Here is a 19,473-nt window from a genome sequence, read left to right as displayed (position 1 = left end):
GTGTTGTTAGAGACTAGATCTGTTTAGTTGACTTGTTTGTGTTGTTACATCTAGAGACTAGATCTGTTTAGTTGACTTATTGTAACTATGGAGGAAAAATAATGAAATTACATTTGTTGATGTATGATTAGTTATTGTCTTTTAAAGGCTTTATAAAATGTTTTCACTTTAATTGTGTAGACCCGTAGGTAGCTTTTACTTTATTATTTTGCTGGTGAATTATTGCAATGTGTTTAAGCTTCAAAGTCTACTGTCCCATACCAAAACATAGGAAGTGGTCATAACACAACTTATCTATGCCTTACACACTGAACATGATAATCAGGACCGGCCCTAACAGTTGCGGGGTCCAATGTGAAATGGATTGCGCGCGGCCCAATCAGTGAAAATTAAGATTTTGTATTAGAAAATAAGTTCGTCTTTGCATAACATTTTTATTAAATGAAAGCTGACGATGCCGTTTTTTTTTTTTATCTCGCGTAGGATTGGCGTTTACCTTATTGATGGATAACCCAAAATGACAATATTGTCTTTGTAAAGGACATTTTTATGAGTTTCAGATAACCCTATTATAAGTTATAATGATTTAATTTAATAATTTACACCTAGAGTTGGCGCGGGGCTTATGAAAGTTCGCGGAAGTCATGTTCCAGAAGTCACCCACTAAAACCTACTCAACCCAAAGATCACCTAGCATAGACATCCCTTAACGTGGTAGATAACTTCACATATCTGGTAAGCATAGTATCAAACGATTGATATGTGATCAGGGATGGTCGTGCTTTTGGAAGCCTCCAAGCGAGAGTGTGGCGAAATAAATCGCTCCGCCTGTCTACAAAAATCAAGTGTCTACCAAGCAGTAGTTCTCTCAACCCCTCTTTGTGGATCTGAGACATATGATTACTTTATAGAAGGCAACTAGGACTTCTTGAACGCCTTCACCAAAGATATTTGCATACCATCATGGACATACGATGGAAAGACCGCACTACAAACAGCGATATTCTTGCGAAATGGTATGAACTTCTTATAGTCCGACAGTCACGCTGGGCAGGGCACTTTTTTTTAGTGAGCTGAAGGGTGGTCGGCGTAACAGAGATGCCCAACAATAACGCTTCTTTGGAATACTAACGCGATGTTTTTAAGTCTCATAGGAAAAAATGTACTATTTTACTTTGTTACAAGTTGCACGTTTTACCCTATAACGTAGAGATTTTGCATCACTTGATGCTTCGTACTAAAGCCATAATGAATATACTAATTGCAATATTAAATGTCAGAACGTAACCATTTTAGAAGTTACACTGCAAAGACTTTCTGAAAAGCCAATAATAACCCAATAGTTTTACGCAAAAGATGCATTGTAAAACGACACGACGTGAGCTGTGGTTTGTCTAGACTGTAGGAGGACTTTTCGTAATTACGACAATATTCCCAAAATGACTTCGGGCATATATCTTTCCTTAACAAATTATTCATCCGAGCGAGGCTCGTTCACCTGGTACTTTAGTTTTATATTGAGACAGAAGACCTACTAAGCTAAGGAGTGATAACCTTGTTGTAGGGAATTAGGTTATTCGCTAAACTTTCCATAGACTATAAAACCTTCTACTTTTAGAAGTACTTGGATAGCACAGTGTTTAACAAGTTGGCCTCCAACGTGTAGGCTCAAGTTCGAAAGCACAATCCAGCAACTTTAAAAAAAAAATGTTTTTGATAATGCAGCACGGAAACCTTCTTCCACTAAAGTGTTCAGAGTTTAGACCCTAGCTCATGCATATACTATACGCATACAAGTTTCGTCAAACAAAAACAACGAAAACAAATATTACTAATCGCACACATTTATTATTGTTAGTTTAAATCCAGTTAAAATTAATTACATGATTGATTAAAAATAATAAATGCAATAGGGTTTGTTGCTGAACATAAAAATTATATATGTGTCAGACGCGAATAGCCCAATTTTCAGTAAAAGAAATTACAAAAGGCATTTCTCTATAGAAGAAGTTACGAAGGCTATATAAAATACAACCACAGACCTATATATATACTACAATAAATATAGGTTTTTGATTGCTAGTTACGATTTATTTAGGTAGGTGCTGTTTTACTATTACATACCAAGTATTAGAGTTTAGAAAAACCCAGGTTTGTTTCTTGTGCAACGCTATTAGCTAACACCTCATATCATCTCTCCATTAGTATATTTAGATCTATAATCTAATTCTAGTCTAGATCTATATATAAAAATCGAATAGATCTAGATAGTAATAGTATAGATTCTATCTTGAGATTAGATTGTCGAGTCTAGCCTATGCTATGCCTATAGTCAGTTTTTATTAGAAAAAAGTATAGATATTAATAAAGACTAAAGTTTTTTAATTATTAGATTATCTATCTATAATCTAGTCAATCTAGATCTATACAATACTACTTATAATGACTTATTTAATAAGTTAGTACTTAGACTTAGATCTATTATAGTTTATTAATAGATTTACTTTTCAATGCCTAGACCTAATAATAAAATTGCGAATGATGTCTATAATGACTGATTATTATTTTTTTTTATATAATAATAGGCCTACTAAATCTAGGTCTAGACTCTACTTAAATCTAGTCTAAAATAATGACTGTCTAAGACTCTAGATGATTGAGAAGTTCACATAGAGGTGTTTTTAATAATACGGCATGTCAGCTGAAAGTATATAAAGTGCTTTTTTTTGGTAAAAATAAAAAAAGAGGCTCCGGTACTCAGTGATAGATTGCCTAACTTTCAACTACTAATAAATTAACAATTAACGTTGAATTACAAGAAAAGTAATCATTTTTCCTGACATTGAAAAAAGGTGCCGGTACCCCGTACCGGTGCGTACCGTCACAAAAATATATGTGTATCTCAATCTTCTTTCATTTAATTTTTTTGCGGTGCCTATTGCTACTTAATACATTGATACCTGATCGATTTAAATAGGGCCTAAGTATACAAGCAGGATTTCGAGCATTGGATACATTTATTTTTTAAATACAAAGTTTTATGGAAGAGGCAATATATTAGTTGTTTGAAGTTTGTAACTTCTTAAATTCGGCTAAAAATATCGAAGCCTACATTTTTACTCTCATTTCTAAACAATTAGAAGAGATGGACTGACTAATAATGTAGCTTGTGTGCATCTGCAAAAACACAAACTCTCTTTGTAATCTTATCAGTTAGACTTTCAAAACTATTAAAAGAAAAACTTAGTGATTATTTTACTGTATAATTCTATTATTATTCCTTTTTAGAATTAGGATATAAACAAAAATTTGCCATATGACTTTATCTAACAGAAAAAAAAATTAAACTTACGTCTATTTATGCGGTTATTTATAGTTACCTAGTAATATAAAATATATTGAACGAACACGTACATTCATCAAAATGCAGCCATGCGATTTTTCGTTTATAAACATAGCATTATTTAGGACCAATATTTTACAAAGGCTGCTTGGAGAAATCAGGTTAGGAGAAAAACGACCCCTTTACACAAGAAAAATTTAAGAAACTAGAACAGACACAAAATAAACAGTGACATTCATAACAAAATAATATTCAAAATTGATTAGAGTAACACCTTTTTAAGTAATCGTTTAAAGTTTAAAATCACTACAATTTTTTTCAACAATTATTTTGTGTATGAAATTGTGTATCGGAAAATGCCGGGTACATGAAATAAGCTAGTCCTAAAAAAACAACACAGATCTTGGGTAAAATACTCATCAAATAAAGTACTGTAAATGTGTAGTTTCACGCGTTAGTTTCAGGTCTTTTCTTTTATAGCCTCTATCGGGTTATATCCCAACTACCCGTATTTTTGTGCAGAATTTTTTTCTCTATCAGGTACACTTAAAATTATAGCATAATAATGTCAGTTTAATTTAAAAAGAAAACTGAAAAATACAAAGTTATATAGGGAAAAAAGCGACTTCCGGCCCAGTACTTTTTAATCAAAGAAACGAAACGGACTAGTCCAACAAACCCTATTGCACTCAATGTAAGCTTTTCATTTTAATGTATTTTTTGTACAAACTATTTTGCTTATCGAATCACTGACTGATTATTTTCTCCCTAACTCTCTGAAGTCTCTCTATTTCTGACTAAAATAGTCACCCAATGTTTGTATCCAACGAACTGATTGAGCTGTGACATTGACGATCCACAAGAGAAAATCAGCAGTACATACTTCATCCACACGTATATCCAAGACTATCTATCTATCTATCTATCTATCTATCTATCTATCTATCTATCTATCTATCTATCTATCTATCTATCTATCTGTCTGTCTGTCTGTCTGTCAGTCAGCAGTACATACTTCATCCACACGTATATCCAAGAGTATCTATCTATCTATCTATCTATCTATCTATCTATCTATCTATCTATCTATCTATCTATCTATCTATCTATCTATCTATCTATCTGTCTGTCTGTCTGTCTGTCAGCAGTACATACTTCATCCACACGTATATCCAAGAGTATCTATCTATCTATCTATCTATCTATTTCCCTCCCTCCTTCCTCTATATTATTACTTTAAGATCGCGTGGATACATACAAAACAATGTTAGAAAGACAGTTTGTGTGGAAACAAACTCAAAATCGGCTCCCGAAGTGGTCCACCCAGGCAGGTAAAAAGACAGGTTTCAATATTATCAGAATGAAATTCTACCAAAGACAAATGACAGAGAAGAATGGAGAAAGAAGGTTGACAGATCTTTCGTGGTGCCCCAGCGGTCCAGCAGACCTAAGGATAGGTGAAAGTGAATGTGGAGTTAAATGTGAACCTGGCCTAACTGATGTCTTATAATGAATATCTAATGATCTAATTGTTTTGTTAAGGGTCAATCTCTTATTCAAATCCTTACGTAAAAATTATTTCCGTAAAAAAATAATAATTTTCCTTTAGTTCAGTGTTCGATGGCTATTATGTGACAATGCAGTTCACGCGATAATATAAAAAAAAAAAAAAAAAAAAAAATTCTTGTTAATTGTTGTTTTAAATTATGTCCAAATTATATGCATACTAAATAGATTTTTTCTCTTTAAAAAAAGTAAACATTTTTTTTTTTGTATAAATATAGTAGTTAGTATGACAGAACTTACTTAACTTTGAAATACAATTTTGAAAAAAAAAACACAAAAAAAAAACATTTGCATAAATGTGTTATAAATATGTTATATAGTCCACTCCCCTACTAAAGAGCCTCCGGTGTTTGTTACTATTAATAGTGAATAGTTGTAAAAGTGGTGTATTTTTATGAAAAAAAAAAACGCTTGCATAAGTGATTTAAAAAAAATTTTCGCTTTCAGAAAAGAAAAAAGTAGCCGTTGCATCAGAACTTTGAATGGTCTAAAGTCTAAAATATTATGATGTCAGATTTTCCTTATGTTTTCAAGTTTACGAGATCTAAGCGGGACGGACGGACGAACAGACATTCCACACAAAACTAATAGCGTCTTTTGCCCTTTCGGGCGCCGCTAAAAATGGGTGAGAACAATTCCCAGTTAGAACACTGCATACCATGAGTTCCACTAAACATTGCCATGGCGCTATCACTGGACGCCAAACCAAGGATTTCTCAGCGGGTCTATTGATTGAGCAAAACTAGGAGTCCAAGGACCAAACTTGAAGCAAATTAATATTTCACTCAGCACAAATAGTCCTACCATATGGCTAACACAGGCCTTCAAACAACTCATCACTCGCACGTACCTACACGTGCTGGCACGTATTTTCTAACGACATATTCCAGAAGTTAGTTGTATACATACTTGACCATTGAACTGGTATTCCATGAGCTACATGTATACATAACATAGCAATTGGAGTGGTATTACAGGAGTTAGCTGTGTATATACATACATAACAATTCCATTGATATATCTACATGCATAACAATAGGACTGGTATTACAGGAGTTAGTTGTGTATCTACTTACATAACACTTGCTGTTCCGTCCTACTCACCATGTTAAGATAAAGAGAGACCAAAGAACGCCGAGAGTTCACAAAGGTACTGTATTGAGTGCTAGTTGACAGTCGTTGTTGATGATTTGCACTCAGTCGCATGACGGGGGAATGGACCTCATTCACCAATCGTAAACAAACAACATTTAGTCACGTGATCTTATTGATAAAACAACAAGAAAAAACTGTCACGTGACAACCATCATAAATTAAACATGAGATCGTAAATTATATAGAAGAGATAGAGCACCACGTGGCTAAATGTTGTTTGTTTACGATTGGTGAATGAGGTCCATTCTACTAGATACGGTGGTAATTGGTTTAGGACATAGGAAGAGTCATACCTAGAGACAAATTGGGATTAAATTGTTTGTTCCAAGTAACACAAGCTTGTTCCCTAAGTGTGGTTTCCATAGTTTCTAAAACCTACAGGGAAGTCACATTTCAACTGTTTTTTTTTTGTTTTAGACCATTTATTTCAGTGTATGCTTTATTGAAAAAAAATCCAAATTACCGATCCGCGGTATCCGGACTCATCCCACTGGATATATTTTTGTACAACGGTGCCATTCTAAAGCTATTGTTTTTTTCATCAATTCCGAATGCCCTCAAAAAAAGTTTGTCTGTCATTAAATGTTTCTTTTCCTTCCGGCCTGGGCTTCCCCCGATTGCAAGCGGACGATTACGACTCAAGAAAGATAATTATCAAGTAGACTTAACGGGTTGCATTAAGCAGAAATAGGAAAAATGCTGTCCTCCCATCTAAGTAAATAAAATGACAATATTTGGAATAGACGTAGAAAGAATGTCAAGGAATACTACAGTTACTGTCCAGCCATGTTTAAAAAAGACATACTGGTTTTCACTGTTAAGCAGGAGCGGAAAGAAACACACCCAATGTTTTCATTAGTATCTGGCATCCTTTGAACATTCTAGAAAGTTTCCGCCTACACCCTATAGAGTCTTATAGAAACTAAATACAGCTGACAAACAAAATAGTAGTAGCCTTAAAATGCCTAGTCCTTGTGTTTAGCGAATACTAGATAGTCAATGTGTTTAGCGAGTACTCGATTGTAATGAGGTTAGAGAGTATTAGATTGTAATGTGGTTAGCGAGTACTAGATAGTCAATGTGGTTAGGGTTATTTCATTCTCTTGTGTGTGCTTGAAGTCTTGGGCTGCCCACTTCGTACCCTACCATCGTGTAATGGTCGTTCAACATTTTGCTGATACAAATATTGTCGCTCTGGTTTTCAGTCCTATTGTCTAGTGATCTCCAAATGTATCTTTCTGTGATAAAAAGTAAACTGCCTCCAAGCTATTTACGACACATACGTAGTCTATAGGAATCTTTCTCCAGTTTCATTGATTTCTCCAAGAGTTTGGGTGCCCACCTCATACTTTAGCATTAAAGTCTCCCATTAGGACAGTATCATCCTTGTCTAGCTATGTACCAAGGATCTTTTGCAACCTACTGTAGAACTGATCTTTATCCTCCTCATCACCATCATTTGTGGGGACATGAATGATATTCAAGTGTATTCTCTGCTTGTTAGTTCTGAAGGTTGCTGCTATTCTCCTGCGTCCATGAGCTTCCCATCCTTTTGTTCTTGCCCTACTCATTGTGGGTGTGGAACGTCAATCTCCTCATTGTCCAGAGTACAATAAAAGTTCTCAAGCTGAGATGTTCTTTCTCATTTCAGCTGCCATCTGCATTGATTTTCCACTTTCCTACATGGTCCTCACATTCTATGTGCCTATGTATTAGTTTCCTAGTCGCTAGAAGGATATTCTATGTGCCTATGTATTAGTTTCCTAGTCGCTAGAAGGATATTCTGTGTGCCTATGTATTAGTTTCCTAGTCGTTAGAAGGATATTCTATGTGCCTATGTATTAGTTTCCTAGTCGCTAGAAGGATATTCTATGTGCCTATGTATTAGTTTCCTAGTCGCTAGAAGGATATTCTATGTGCCTATGTATTAAGTTTCCTAGTCGCTAGAAGGATATTCTATGTGCCTATGTATTAGTTTCCTAGTCGCTAGAAGGATATTCTATGTGCCTATGTATTAGTTTCCTAGTCGCTAGAAGGATATTCTATGTGCCTATGTATTAGTTTCCTAGTCGCTAGAAGGATATTCTGTGTGCCTATGTATTAGTTTCCTAGTCGCTAGAAGGATATTCTGTGTGCCTATGTATTAGTTTCCTAGTCGCTAGAAGGATATTCTGTGTGCTTATGTATTAGTTTCCTAGTCGCTAGAAGGATATTCTATGTGCCTATGTATTAGTTTCCTAGTCGCTAGAAGGATATTCTGTGTGCCTATGTATTAGTTTCCTAGTCGCTAGAAGGATATTCTATGTGCCTATGTATTAGTTTCCTAGTCGCTAGAAGGATATTCTATGTGCCTATGTATTAGTTTCCTAGTCGCTAGAAGGATATTCTATGTGCCTATGTATTAGTTTCCTAGTCGCTAGAAGGATATTCTGTGTGCCTATGTATTAGTTTCCTAGTCGCTAGAAGGATATTCTGCTTAGCAGCTTTCTTTTGGCTTTCATCACTTTGAGTTTTCTGCTCTCAGGACAAAGTTTTTTATCTGTTGTTGGCTTTCTGTAGTTGTTAGGGTGGAGTTGCTAGCCCTATGCCCGAGCCTCCTCCTTTATCCTGACTTGGGAAAGACACAGAGGTCATTACGACCTCTCTGGTGAAGTTAATAAAACAATCTCATCCATTTCATTTCTCAAACTGTAGGGGAGGCGGCCTGTTGACAATGGAGCGTAATTTTTTTTTTCAAGAGACAAAAATGTATTTTCATTGTAGTTATAAATATCTTTTCAAATATTAATAAAGTAATGAATTATTTATAATGTTTATTATTTTATTGATTAGAATGCATACTTCTGTTTAAAAACCATAGTTGTCTGCAATAAGATCGCCTCAAAACTTTCTAAAAACTCTTGCACCATAATGGCATGCCAGAATGGTTCCCCGTCCTACTGCAGCTTAGAATGCGTTTGTGACGAACACACTTGCCGGGGATTATATTATCAAACTTGATAACTCAATGAAGTGAAGAAACAGCTTTGTATTTTCTTCAAAACTTCTGTAATAATACTTTTTCAACTTTCACATAAAATGACTTCTCAATTCAATAACAACTTGACTTCATACTTCTTAAATAAAACTTAAAGATACATGAAACTTCACTTAGCATAACTTCAACTTCAACTAAAAAACTTTAATTAAATGGACCCGCTAATATCACAAAACTGAAAACCATTACTAATCGAGGATTAAGCGAGGACCATCGCTCTACAAGAACTACTACTATGCGAGGACCATCGCTCTACAAGAACTACTACTATGCGAGGACCATCGCTCTACAAGAACTACTACTATGCGAGGACCCCGTCTAACTGACTTTCCCCTAATTTATACTTTCTTTGATCGTACGTTCCAGAATCATGCAACCTTCTCAGATAATTATTTTAGTAACTTTGACCTTCTAGAAGCTTACGTGTTCTATTTTTCCCTTAACCTCTTTCTTTGATTGGATACCTAAAATTAACTTGTTTACGCTGGACAGAACTGGCTTGACCTCGCGCTTCTAGAAACTGGTCGAAATAGGTCACGACTCGTGACACGTTTCAACACTTCTTCCTTATATCATTTAAAAAAAAAACTGCACCAGAGTTACTAGTATGAGAAAATGTACGTTGCAGACTTAAGGAGAATGATTTCCTACAGCTCAGTAGACAGGAAAACGCTTGGACAATCGAAATGGACACCTTTGAATAAACATTCATTTAATAAGTAAAAGGAAAAAAAAAACAACGAAATTTGTGTTACACGTTTTTCTATTCTATTCTAATCTTTTTTTAAAAATCCTCTGCACCCCCTCTGGAAAAGCTTATAGCTTAGACCCATAGCAGCTGACCAAGTAAAGGGGCGCGAACCTTTTTTTTTTTTTTTCAGTTTGATGGACGTCATATGTAGTTTGAGAACCATTGAGTTATGTCACAAGTTACTTTGGGACCATAAATCGATCAAGTCCTCTTGACAATGTTGTGCGTGTCCCTCCCCCTAACTCGTCTATATATAAGATGCTTGTCATCTCTATTGGTCTTCTTTGAGATCCATAAGAGTACAGAGATTGTGACACTAAAAGTGCCCCTTGAGAAATGTGCACATTTCATCGTGAACTCTTGTCTAATCATACATAAATGTCTTTGTTAAACACATAGTAATACTCAAGATATTGTATATATTGTCTTTTTTTTGTCTTCTTAGGTAAAGAATGCTACAAGTTGTTTGACGTCTACTTCATTCATTGAACTTCATAGTAACAAAAGACCTCACCTCATCTGCAGGAAATCAGAATAGTTCGTTTTTTTTTGATGAATGAGTCAACACACTGAGATTCCCACTAAGAAGCTTTTTAAAATTAGAGAAACATTGTCACGTGACAATTATTTTTTACAAATAACATTTTTCCACATTTCTGTGAGCTGACATCATGTGCAGTGAGGCCAATGTCACCAATGGCATTAAAACTGACAAAACCGTAGATTCTGAAGACGCTAATGACACAGTAGAGGGCAATAAAGATGAGAGCAATGACACTGACACAAGTGGAACACCAGGGATGGACAGGCAACCCATTCCAATGAAACATCCAAAAGTAAAGCAACAAAATTCTGGAGAGAAAAAGAAAAGAAAGAAAAGGAAGAAAAAGAAATCCAATTCTATCACCATTGAGAATGAAGCATCACAGACCAGCAGAGATGGCTCAGCACCTAAAGAAGTCTTGAAAAGTTCAGCACCTAAAGAAGTCTTGAAAAGTTCAGCACCTAAAGAAGTCTTGAAAAGTTCAGCACCTAAAGAAGTCTTGAAAAGTTCAGCACCTAAAGAAGTCTTGAAAAGTTCAGCACCTAAAGAAGTCTTGAAAAGTTCAGTCATCAAGGAAAAGATGAACCTTCAGTGCCAAGACAAACAATTTGAGAAGTTTGAACAGAGAAGTGAAATCAAAACCGATTTAAACGAAAATTGTGAGATCCCTTTCACTACGTGTGAACACAATGTTGAAGGAACGGATCAAATAAACAGTTTCATTACGGATCAAATAGGAACAACGATTATTTGTCATGTTGAGACAGCTGAAAGTGAGATCTCAATAGAAAGAACTGCTTCTCAAATAGATGCTTTAGAAGAATTCAGTTGTCTTGAAAGTAGAGAAAACGATAACCTACTGAAACATATACATAGGGATGATCTTAACGATAAACAACTATTGACGAATGGAAAGGAAGTAAGCGATAAACAGCAATCTACAAACGACAATGAAATAAATGATAAACTACAACAATCTACGAATGAGTATGAAGCTTACTATAAACTACAACAATCTACTAATGGGGATGAAGTCAATGATAAGGTACAGCAGTCTACTAACGGGGATGAAGTCAATGATAAGGTACAGCAGTCTACTAATGGGGATGAAGTCAATGATAAGGTACAGCAGTCTACTAATGGGGATGAAGTCAATGATAAGGTACAGCAGTCTACTAATGGGGATGAAGTCAATGATAAGGTACAGCAGTCTACTAACGGGGATGAAGTCAATGATAAGGTACAGCAGTCTACTAACGGGGATGAAGTCAATGATAAGGTACAGCAGTCTACTAATGGGGATGAAGTCAATGATAAGGTACAGCAGTCTACTAATGGGGATGAAGTCAATGATAAGGTACAGCAGTCTACTAATGGGGATGAATTCAATGATAAGGTACAGCAGTCTACTAATGGGGATGAAGTCAATGATAAGGTACAGCAGTCTACTAATGGGGATGAAGTCAATGATAAGGTACAGCAGTCTACTAATGGGGATGAATTCAATGATAAGGTACAGCAGTCTACTAATGGGGATGAAGTCAATGATAAGGTACAGCAGTCTACTAATGGGGATGAAGTCAATGATAAGGTACAGCAGTCTACTAATGGGGATGAAGTAAACAATACACTTCAACAAATGATGAATGCTGATCAGCTACGGCACGCTATACATCGCGATAAAATCAACGTGAAAGTAAATGTGACATCTACCAGTAATTATTTTGATGGACATGGTAACCAAGAGGAAACTACGACTCTTAAGAATGGTGTTCATAGCAATGCTCTTCAATCCCCGACTACAAATATTGATGAAAGAAATGGAAAGCAATGGAAGGCTGCTCACAATGTTGAGGAGAAAAAGAAAAAAGGTAAACCATTCAATGAGTTGGCAGAAAGGTGGCATATCATGCACCCGCATACTTTGATATTGGATGAAAGTAGACAGAGGCTGACTGAGATGTATCTCCTCAGACAAGTCATGGACAATGAAGTCCCTGCTAACACCAACATGGACAGGGAGAAGATGCCTAATACTTGCAACAGCGTTACATTGATAAAGGGAGATAAAACTGTCAATGACAACAGTGAATTACACAAATGTAATGATCTCATCGATACGGACGACAATGTAACTTGTAAGTGTGATCAAATTCAAGAAGAGAAATCTGTTTCACATAACTCTAATACTACTGTAGTGGATAATGACTTGAATGCTGATCCAGTTTTTGGAGAGAAACAAAATAAGGATAGCGATGAAGCTGAGGAAAAGAGCAATGTTGGCAGCTCTCTAGCCGAAGATTCTCAGAGGACAACGCACATGCAAGTGGATAGCATTTTAATCAGTCCTACCAGAGCGTCATCTCAACATACAAAGGTAAGTGCACAGTAGTGAAAACAAACTAGAGATCTAATGCAGGAATACACTCACTACACTCGCTAAAACTGTACCATAGTTATCTCTCACTTTCAAAAAATCTAATTTTTTATTAGACATTAACAAAATAATTGTTCATCTGGCATGGCTTTAATTTAACATCGGAATCGAACTATCTTCTGAAGTTTGGGTCCAGTTCCATTCGTTTTATGAAAGTAGGCGATATCAAAACTTAAGTTATAAGGTTCAATGCAGATAAAACACAAATAAATTCAAATTACAAATGGCTATAAAGTTCACAAAAGCTGGAAACATTCAATGTGATGACTAATGATACAGCTCAGAACAGAGGTAATAGTAGCTGTAAGGGCTGCATGTTTGGCGTGCACCCAGCAAGGCGATAACATTAAAATCAATTAATTATTGAAATAATTTAGTTTTGGTGACGTTAGGTCTAGGGGTTTCTAACGACACCATAGACCAGCTCACATTACTGGTTGGTAAACAGAAAAGGTACAATATAGAAAAGGATGACTTCAGTTTGAAAGATGAAACTATTGAATGTAACATATAAGGTAAATAAGAAAGGGACAGCAATGATGGTGAGAGTAATGATTAATCCTAAAGTAATCTATCAATAAAGATCAGTGAAATCATCCTATTGACTGCTGATATGTACGATTATGAGAGCTCTATTGTTTTTGAAAACTTAGCTCTAATGATCCTGCGTTTAGTCGTGTTCCTCTCAGATGCTTATCCCTCTGACTTGATGCTGTAGACTGTTCTAGTCCGTTAGCGTGATTTGTACGTTGGGAGGTGCCAGCTACAGCTGAAAACTGCTGTTCGTCCTCGAAGTGTGAGAGACGCAGCGGTGGCGGGCCGAAATCAACTATGAAGGTTGCGGAGGGGCTGAGTATTGACTTGAGATGGTTTAGGCTCCCTCCTCTAGCCAGGACTTAAGGATGGGTTCAGTCATAGGAATGAGTGTTCCATTCAACCCAAGTGTGGTCCTCTGCTAGTTAAAAAAGTATAGGACATGTCACCCATATTGGAAGGAAGTCCCTGAACAACTTGTTCGATTCAACCCAAGTGTGTTCCTCTTCTAGTTGAAGAATGAAAATATTAAGCTATGTCGAAGTCTTTAGAATGAAAGGTCGAAATAATGGCTTCCCATAGTTTCCTTTACTTATTCCGTTGGGGGGGGGGGTAGAATGGGTCTATAGTCTATACTGGTTGCGATACCGAATCAGTCGATTTTAATAAAAACTATGGCGCCTCAGCTTACTAGTGCAACGGATCAAGTACTTTCTGATACTAACACGGTATTAGTAGATTATTAAGCTTGCATAGACTAGTATGTAGTATCATTACGAGGTCAGATATGTAGCGTTGAAAGTATCAGCTTAATGTTCTGGTGACGATAGATAACATCATAGTGGAAGTAATAGTGTCCACCTCTGAACTTTCTCGTTCTTAGATGACCCCTGTTTGACCTATAGGACAGTTGGTGAATGACTTTTCAGTTTGGAAATATTTCCATTTTTAAAAAAAATTCCAGCACATGTTTCTTTCTCTACCGACCAATGCTTTCACTTCCGCTAACGCTGAGCTGAGGGTTGAGACTAGGACAGTTTCAATTCTTATAGACATATTCAAACATTTGAACTAATAAAACATGTTTATCTTGTGTGGCTTAAATAATTAACACTCCACACAAAAACTAGAATTTTGTAAACACAAGTTGATTTACAAGAACAGAAAGTAGATCTGATTGATAACGTTATATCGATGTACAGAAAGAATTGAGCCCAAGATGAAGTTTAAAGAAGGAAACTTTTGACTAAGTTTACTCCAAGTTTGGAGGACAGTTATTAAATATTATTGCAGATCCGAGAGATCCGGGGATCGAATCTTACTGAATTTTTTATTTCGAGATCTTTAAGGCGCCTCCGAGTCCACCCATCCTCAATGGGTACCTGACATTAGTTGAGGAAAAGTAAAGGCGGTTGGTCGTTGTGCTAGCCAAATGACATCCTGTTCGTTAACCGTGAGCCACTTTAGATGACAAGTTCTGAAAGGGTTCTTTACTTATTGTTCTCTTCTGTGTTCAGAGAGTTTGGAGGAGCCGAAAAATCAAAATTTAAATACCCTCTTTTTTAAAAAATGACCAAACAGGTTTTAACAAAATACCACGGACTTCATGGACTCTTTTTTACAAAGCCTATATCAACTCACTCTGTCTGTCTGTCTGTCTGTCTGCATGTCTGGTACAAAGTTTTTTTCCCTCCCATTTCCCATTCTCAGATCAAGTTAAAACTTTGCACGATTGTTCATTAAATATGACAAGATATAAATCAATTAAAAAATTAGACACTTAGTTAATTAATTATTGGTGGTTAATTATTTTGTTTGATATCAAAGTAAGGGAATAAATGCTACTTAATGAGAGATTTGGATGTATATATGGATTTAATCCCCTCATTACGTTTTGACACGTTTTTTCTCCCACTTCCCATTCTCGATCAAGTTGAAATTTTAAATAATTATTCATAGTCGATGACAATACATGAAAAAGAGAAAAATTAACAAGTTATTTAATGATTTAGTACTGATTAATTAATTTCGTTTTATATAACTGAAAGGGGGTTAAACTCTGTAATCTTCAGTTAATGACAGTAATTAACGGTTCTTTCCTTTCAATAAGCTTTCTTTAAAAAAAAATTTTTCTATAGCTTGTTTCTGATGCAAACAAAACATTTCTTTCCTGTTTAATTTAGCCCATGTTACAATTTATTATTTTTGCACATTAACTTTTGAAAAGGGTAGGTCAGTTGTATGTGACTTCAGTTGTAGTCAGTAGTAAGTGACTTTTCTATAATGACGTAAGTTGAAGGATAAAATAACGTGTAGGCCTATCTAAAGTAAAGGTGAATCTGTATTTGTTGACTTGGGAACTAAATATTGCTATATGTCAAATGGAAGGAGACGAAATGGGGCAGGATCTTATCAGTTAACGGGGGATGGAAAGAAGTGGGTATGTTTAGATTAGTTCCAGGCCACCTAGGAACACTAGGTCAAGTAGGACCATAGTACCATACCAGCCACCTTTGGAACACAGGAAACTAGGGTCTGTTGATTCGACCTGTCCTTTGCCAGGATGTGTCGTCATCAGTAAAAAAAAGTAAAGTTTTCCCTTCAGACCTTGCGATCTATGGGGCAGATGATATTAAGGTCATCTGTTTAACCAACGGTTAACGAGCAGGGTGTTATGTGGCCAGCACAACGACCAACCGCCTTTACTTTCCCCAAATAAAGTCAGGTACCCATTAGAATTGGGTGGACTCAGGGGAGCCCTAAAAATTCCGAAATTCAAAATCCCAGTCTTCACCGGGATTCGAACCCAGGACCTAAAGTTCGGAAGCCAAACGCTTAACCATTCGACCACCGCGCCTCTGTCGTCATCAGGCAGAACGGCATTTCTGAACCTGGTAACACACTCATAGCCCAGAGAGAGGCTCTAGTAGAGACCTGGTAACACACTCATAGCCCAGAGAGAGGCTCTAGTAGAGACCTGGTAACACTCATAGCCCAGAGAGAGGCTCTAGTAGAGACTTGGTAACACTCATAGCCCAGAGAGAGGCTCTAGTAGAGACCTGGTAACACTCATAGCCCAGAGAGAGGCTCTAGTAGAGACCTGGTAACACTCATAGCCCAGAGAGAGGCTCTAGTAGAGAGAGAGCTTGTTCAAAAGACATTAGGGCGATGGCAGATAACGCTTCTGAAGATAAAACACCAGATTGAATTTGTTAGAGGTTGTTGTTAAAAAAAAGAAAGTTGTGTGTTATCTGCGCCTGTCTTTTGGATGATAACTTTTTACTTGAGTCTCAATGTGTGTTCTTGAGATTTAATAAAGAGTTTTCCAACTGATGTATCCAAAGGAACTGCAAGTGCTGGAATCAGCGGCGTCGCTCTGTCAGGGAATAACATTACACTAAATATTTACTATGTTAGCAAGGTTACCATATTAATCTAGCCTGTCCAATTGTAAGCTTGCTAGAAAATGTCTTTTCAAAAACTGACTACAAATGTAGTTAAGACAAGGCCAACTTTTTGTTTTGTTTTGAATGAACACTTGTGGTCACTTGTTCACATTTACAATGGTCGATTGTGAAACAAAACGGAAATGTCTGTTGATCGGTTGATTTCAACCAACTCATTGATTTTAAGATCATCTGTCTTGTATGGAAGGCTAGGGACCTGGGAATAGAAACAACATTGTTACGTGTGTGTGTATGTGTGTTGGGAGAAGGGATGGGAGGTATTGATTGGCTAGGTTCATTTTATTACGATGTTTTAGTGTCTGCGTGTTGCTGTGTCGTTATCACCTGGAGAATCAGTTTGATATCTTCCATCTAATATGTATTGTGCAAGGTCTGCTCATTTGGTTGACTTGCTTGTACACACTGAATTCTTGTGCTAAACGTGTAGTGTACAGATAATGGAAATAAAGGGCTTAGGGTACACAATTGAAATAAAGGGCTTAGGGTACACAATTGAAATAAAGGGCTTAGGGTACACAATTGAAATAAAGGGCTTAGGGTACACAATTGAAATAAAGGGCTTAGGGTACACAATTGAAATAAAGGGCTTAGGGTACACAATTGAAATAAAGGGCTTAGGGTACACAATTGAAATAAAGGGCTTAGGGTACACAATTGAAATAAAGGGCTTAGGGTACACAATTGAAATAAAGGGCTTAGGGTACACAATTGAAATAAAGGGCTTAGGGTACACAATTGAAATAAAGGGCTTAGGGTACACAATTGAAATAAAGGGCTTAGGGTACACAATTGAAATAAAAGACTTAGGGTACACAATTGAAATAAAAGACTTAGGGTACACAATTGAAATAAAGGGCTTAGGGTACACAATTGAAATAAAAGACTTAGGGTACACAATTGAAATAAAAGACTTAGGGTACACAATTGAAATAAAGGGCTTAGGGTACACAATGGAAATAAAGGGCTTAGGGTACACAATTGAAATAAAAGGCTTAGGGTACACAATTGAAATAAAAGGCTTAGGGTACACAATTGAAATAAAGGGCTTAGGGTACACAATTGAAATAAAGGCCTTAGGGTACACAATTGAAATAAAAGGCTTAGGGTACACAATTGAAATAAAAGGCTTAGGGTACACAATTGAAATAAAGGGCTTAGGGTACACAATTGAAATAAAAGACTTAGGGTACACAATTGAAATAAAAGACTTAGGGTACACAATTGAAATAAAGGGCTTAGGGTACACAATTGAAATAAAGGCCTTAGGGTACACAATGGAAATAAAAGGCTTAGGGTACATAATTGAAATAAAAGACTTAGGGTACACAATGGAAATAAAAGACTTAGGGTACATAATTGAAATAAAAGGCTTAGGGTACATAATTGAAATAAAAGACTTAGGGTACACAATTGAAATAAAGGGCTTAGGGTACACAATTGAAATAAAGGGCTTAGGGTACACAATGGAAATAAAAGGCTTAGGGTACATAATTGAAATAAAAGACTTAGGGTACACAATGGAAATAAAAGACTTAGGGTACATAATTGAAATAAAAGACTTAGGGTACACAATGGAAATAAAAGACTTAGGGTACATAATTGAAATAAAAGGCTTAGGGTACACAATGGAAATAAAGGGCTTAGGGTACACAATGGAAATAAAGGGCTTAGGGTACACAATGGAAATAAAGGGCTTAGGGTACACAATTGAAATAAAGGGCTTAGGGTACACAATTAAAATAAAAGACTTAGGGTACACAATTGAAATAAAAGACTTAGGGTACACAATTGAAATAAAAGACTTAGGGTACACAATTGAAATAAAAGACTTAGGGTACACAATTGAAATAAAAGACTTAGGGTACACAATTGAAATAAAAGGCTTAGGGTACACAATTGAAATAAAAGACTTAAGGTACACAATTGAAATAAAAGACGTAGGGTACACAATTGAAATAAAAGACTTAGGGTACACAATTGAAATAAAGGGCTTAGGGTACACAATTGAAATAAAAGGCTTAGGGTACACAATTGAAATAAAGGGCTTAGGGTACACAATGGAAATAAAGGGCTTAGGGTACACAATTGAAATAAAAGACTTAGGGTACACAATGGAAATAAAGGGCTTAGGGTACATAATTCAAATAAAGGGCTTAAGGTACACAATTGAAATAAAGGGCTTAGGGTACACAATGGAAATAAAAGGCTTAGGGTACATAATTGAAATAAAAGACTTAGGGTACACAATGGAAATAAAGGGCTTAGGGTACACAATTGAAATAAAAGGCTTAGGGTACACAATTGAAATAAAGGGCTTAGGGTACACAATTGAAATAAAAGGCTTAGGGTACATAATTGAAATAAAAGACTTAGGGTACACAATTGAAATAAAGGGCTTAGGGTACACAATTGAAATAAAGGGCTTATGGTACACAATGGAAATAAAGGGCTTAGGGTACACAATTGAAATAAAAGACTTAGGGTACACAATTGAAATAAAAGACTTAGGGTACACAATGGAAATAAAGGGCTTAGGGTACACAATTGAAATAAAAGACTTAGGGTACACAATTGAAATAAAAGGCTTAGGGTACACAATTGAAATAAAGGGCTTAGGGTACACAATTGAAATAAAGGGC

General features: G+C 36.1%; 1 protein-coding gene across 5 annotated transcripts in view; it reads left to right on the top strand.

Annotated features, from left to right (window-relative positions):
* LOC106052233 (putative leucine-rich repeat-containing protein DDB_G0290503) overlaps positions 1-19,473 on the top strand; it is an 88,257-nt gene that overhangs the window by 20,566 nt on the left and 48,218 nt on the right. For all 5 annotated transcript variants that reach the window (XM_056039900.1, XM_056039897.1, XM_056039898.1 and 2 more), the window contains exon 2: positions 10,298-12,773. In XM_056039900.1, coding sequence (XP_055895875.1) covers positions 10,524-12,773 — 2,250 coding nt within the window. In that variant the 5' untranslated portion in view covers positions 10,298-10,523. The remainder of the gene's footprint in view (positions 1-10,297; positions 12,774-19,473) is intronic.

This window comes from Biomphalaria glabrata, chromosome 9 (assembly GCF_947242115.1).
Source record: "Biomphalaria glabrata chromosome 9, xgBioGlab47.1, whole genome shotgun sequence".
Lineage (NCBI taxonomy): Eukaryota > Metazoa > Mollusca > Gastropoda > Planorbidae > Biomphalaria > Biomphalaria glabrata.
Note: the sequence above shows the minus strand (reverse complement) of the source record. Positions and strands in the feature narration are given on the sequence as shown.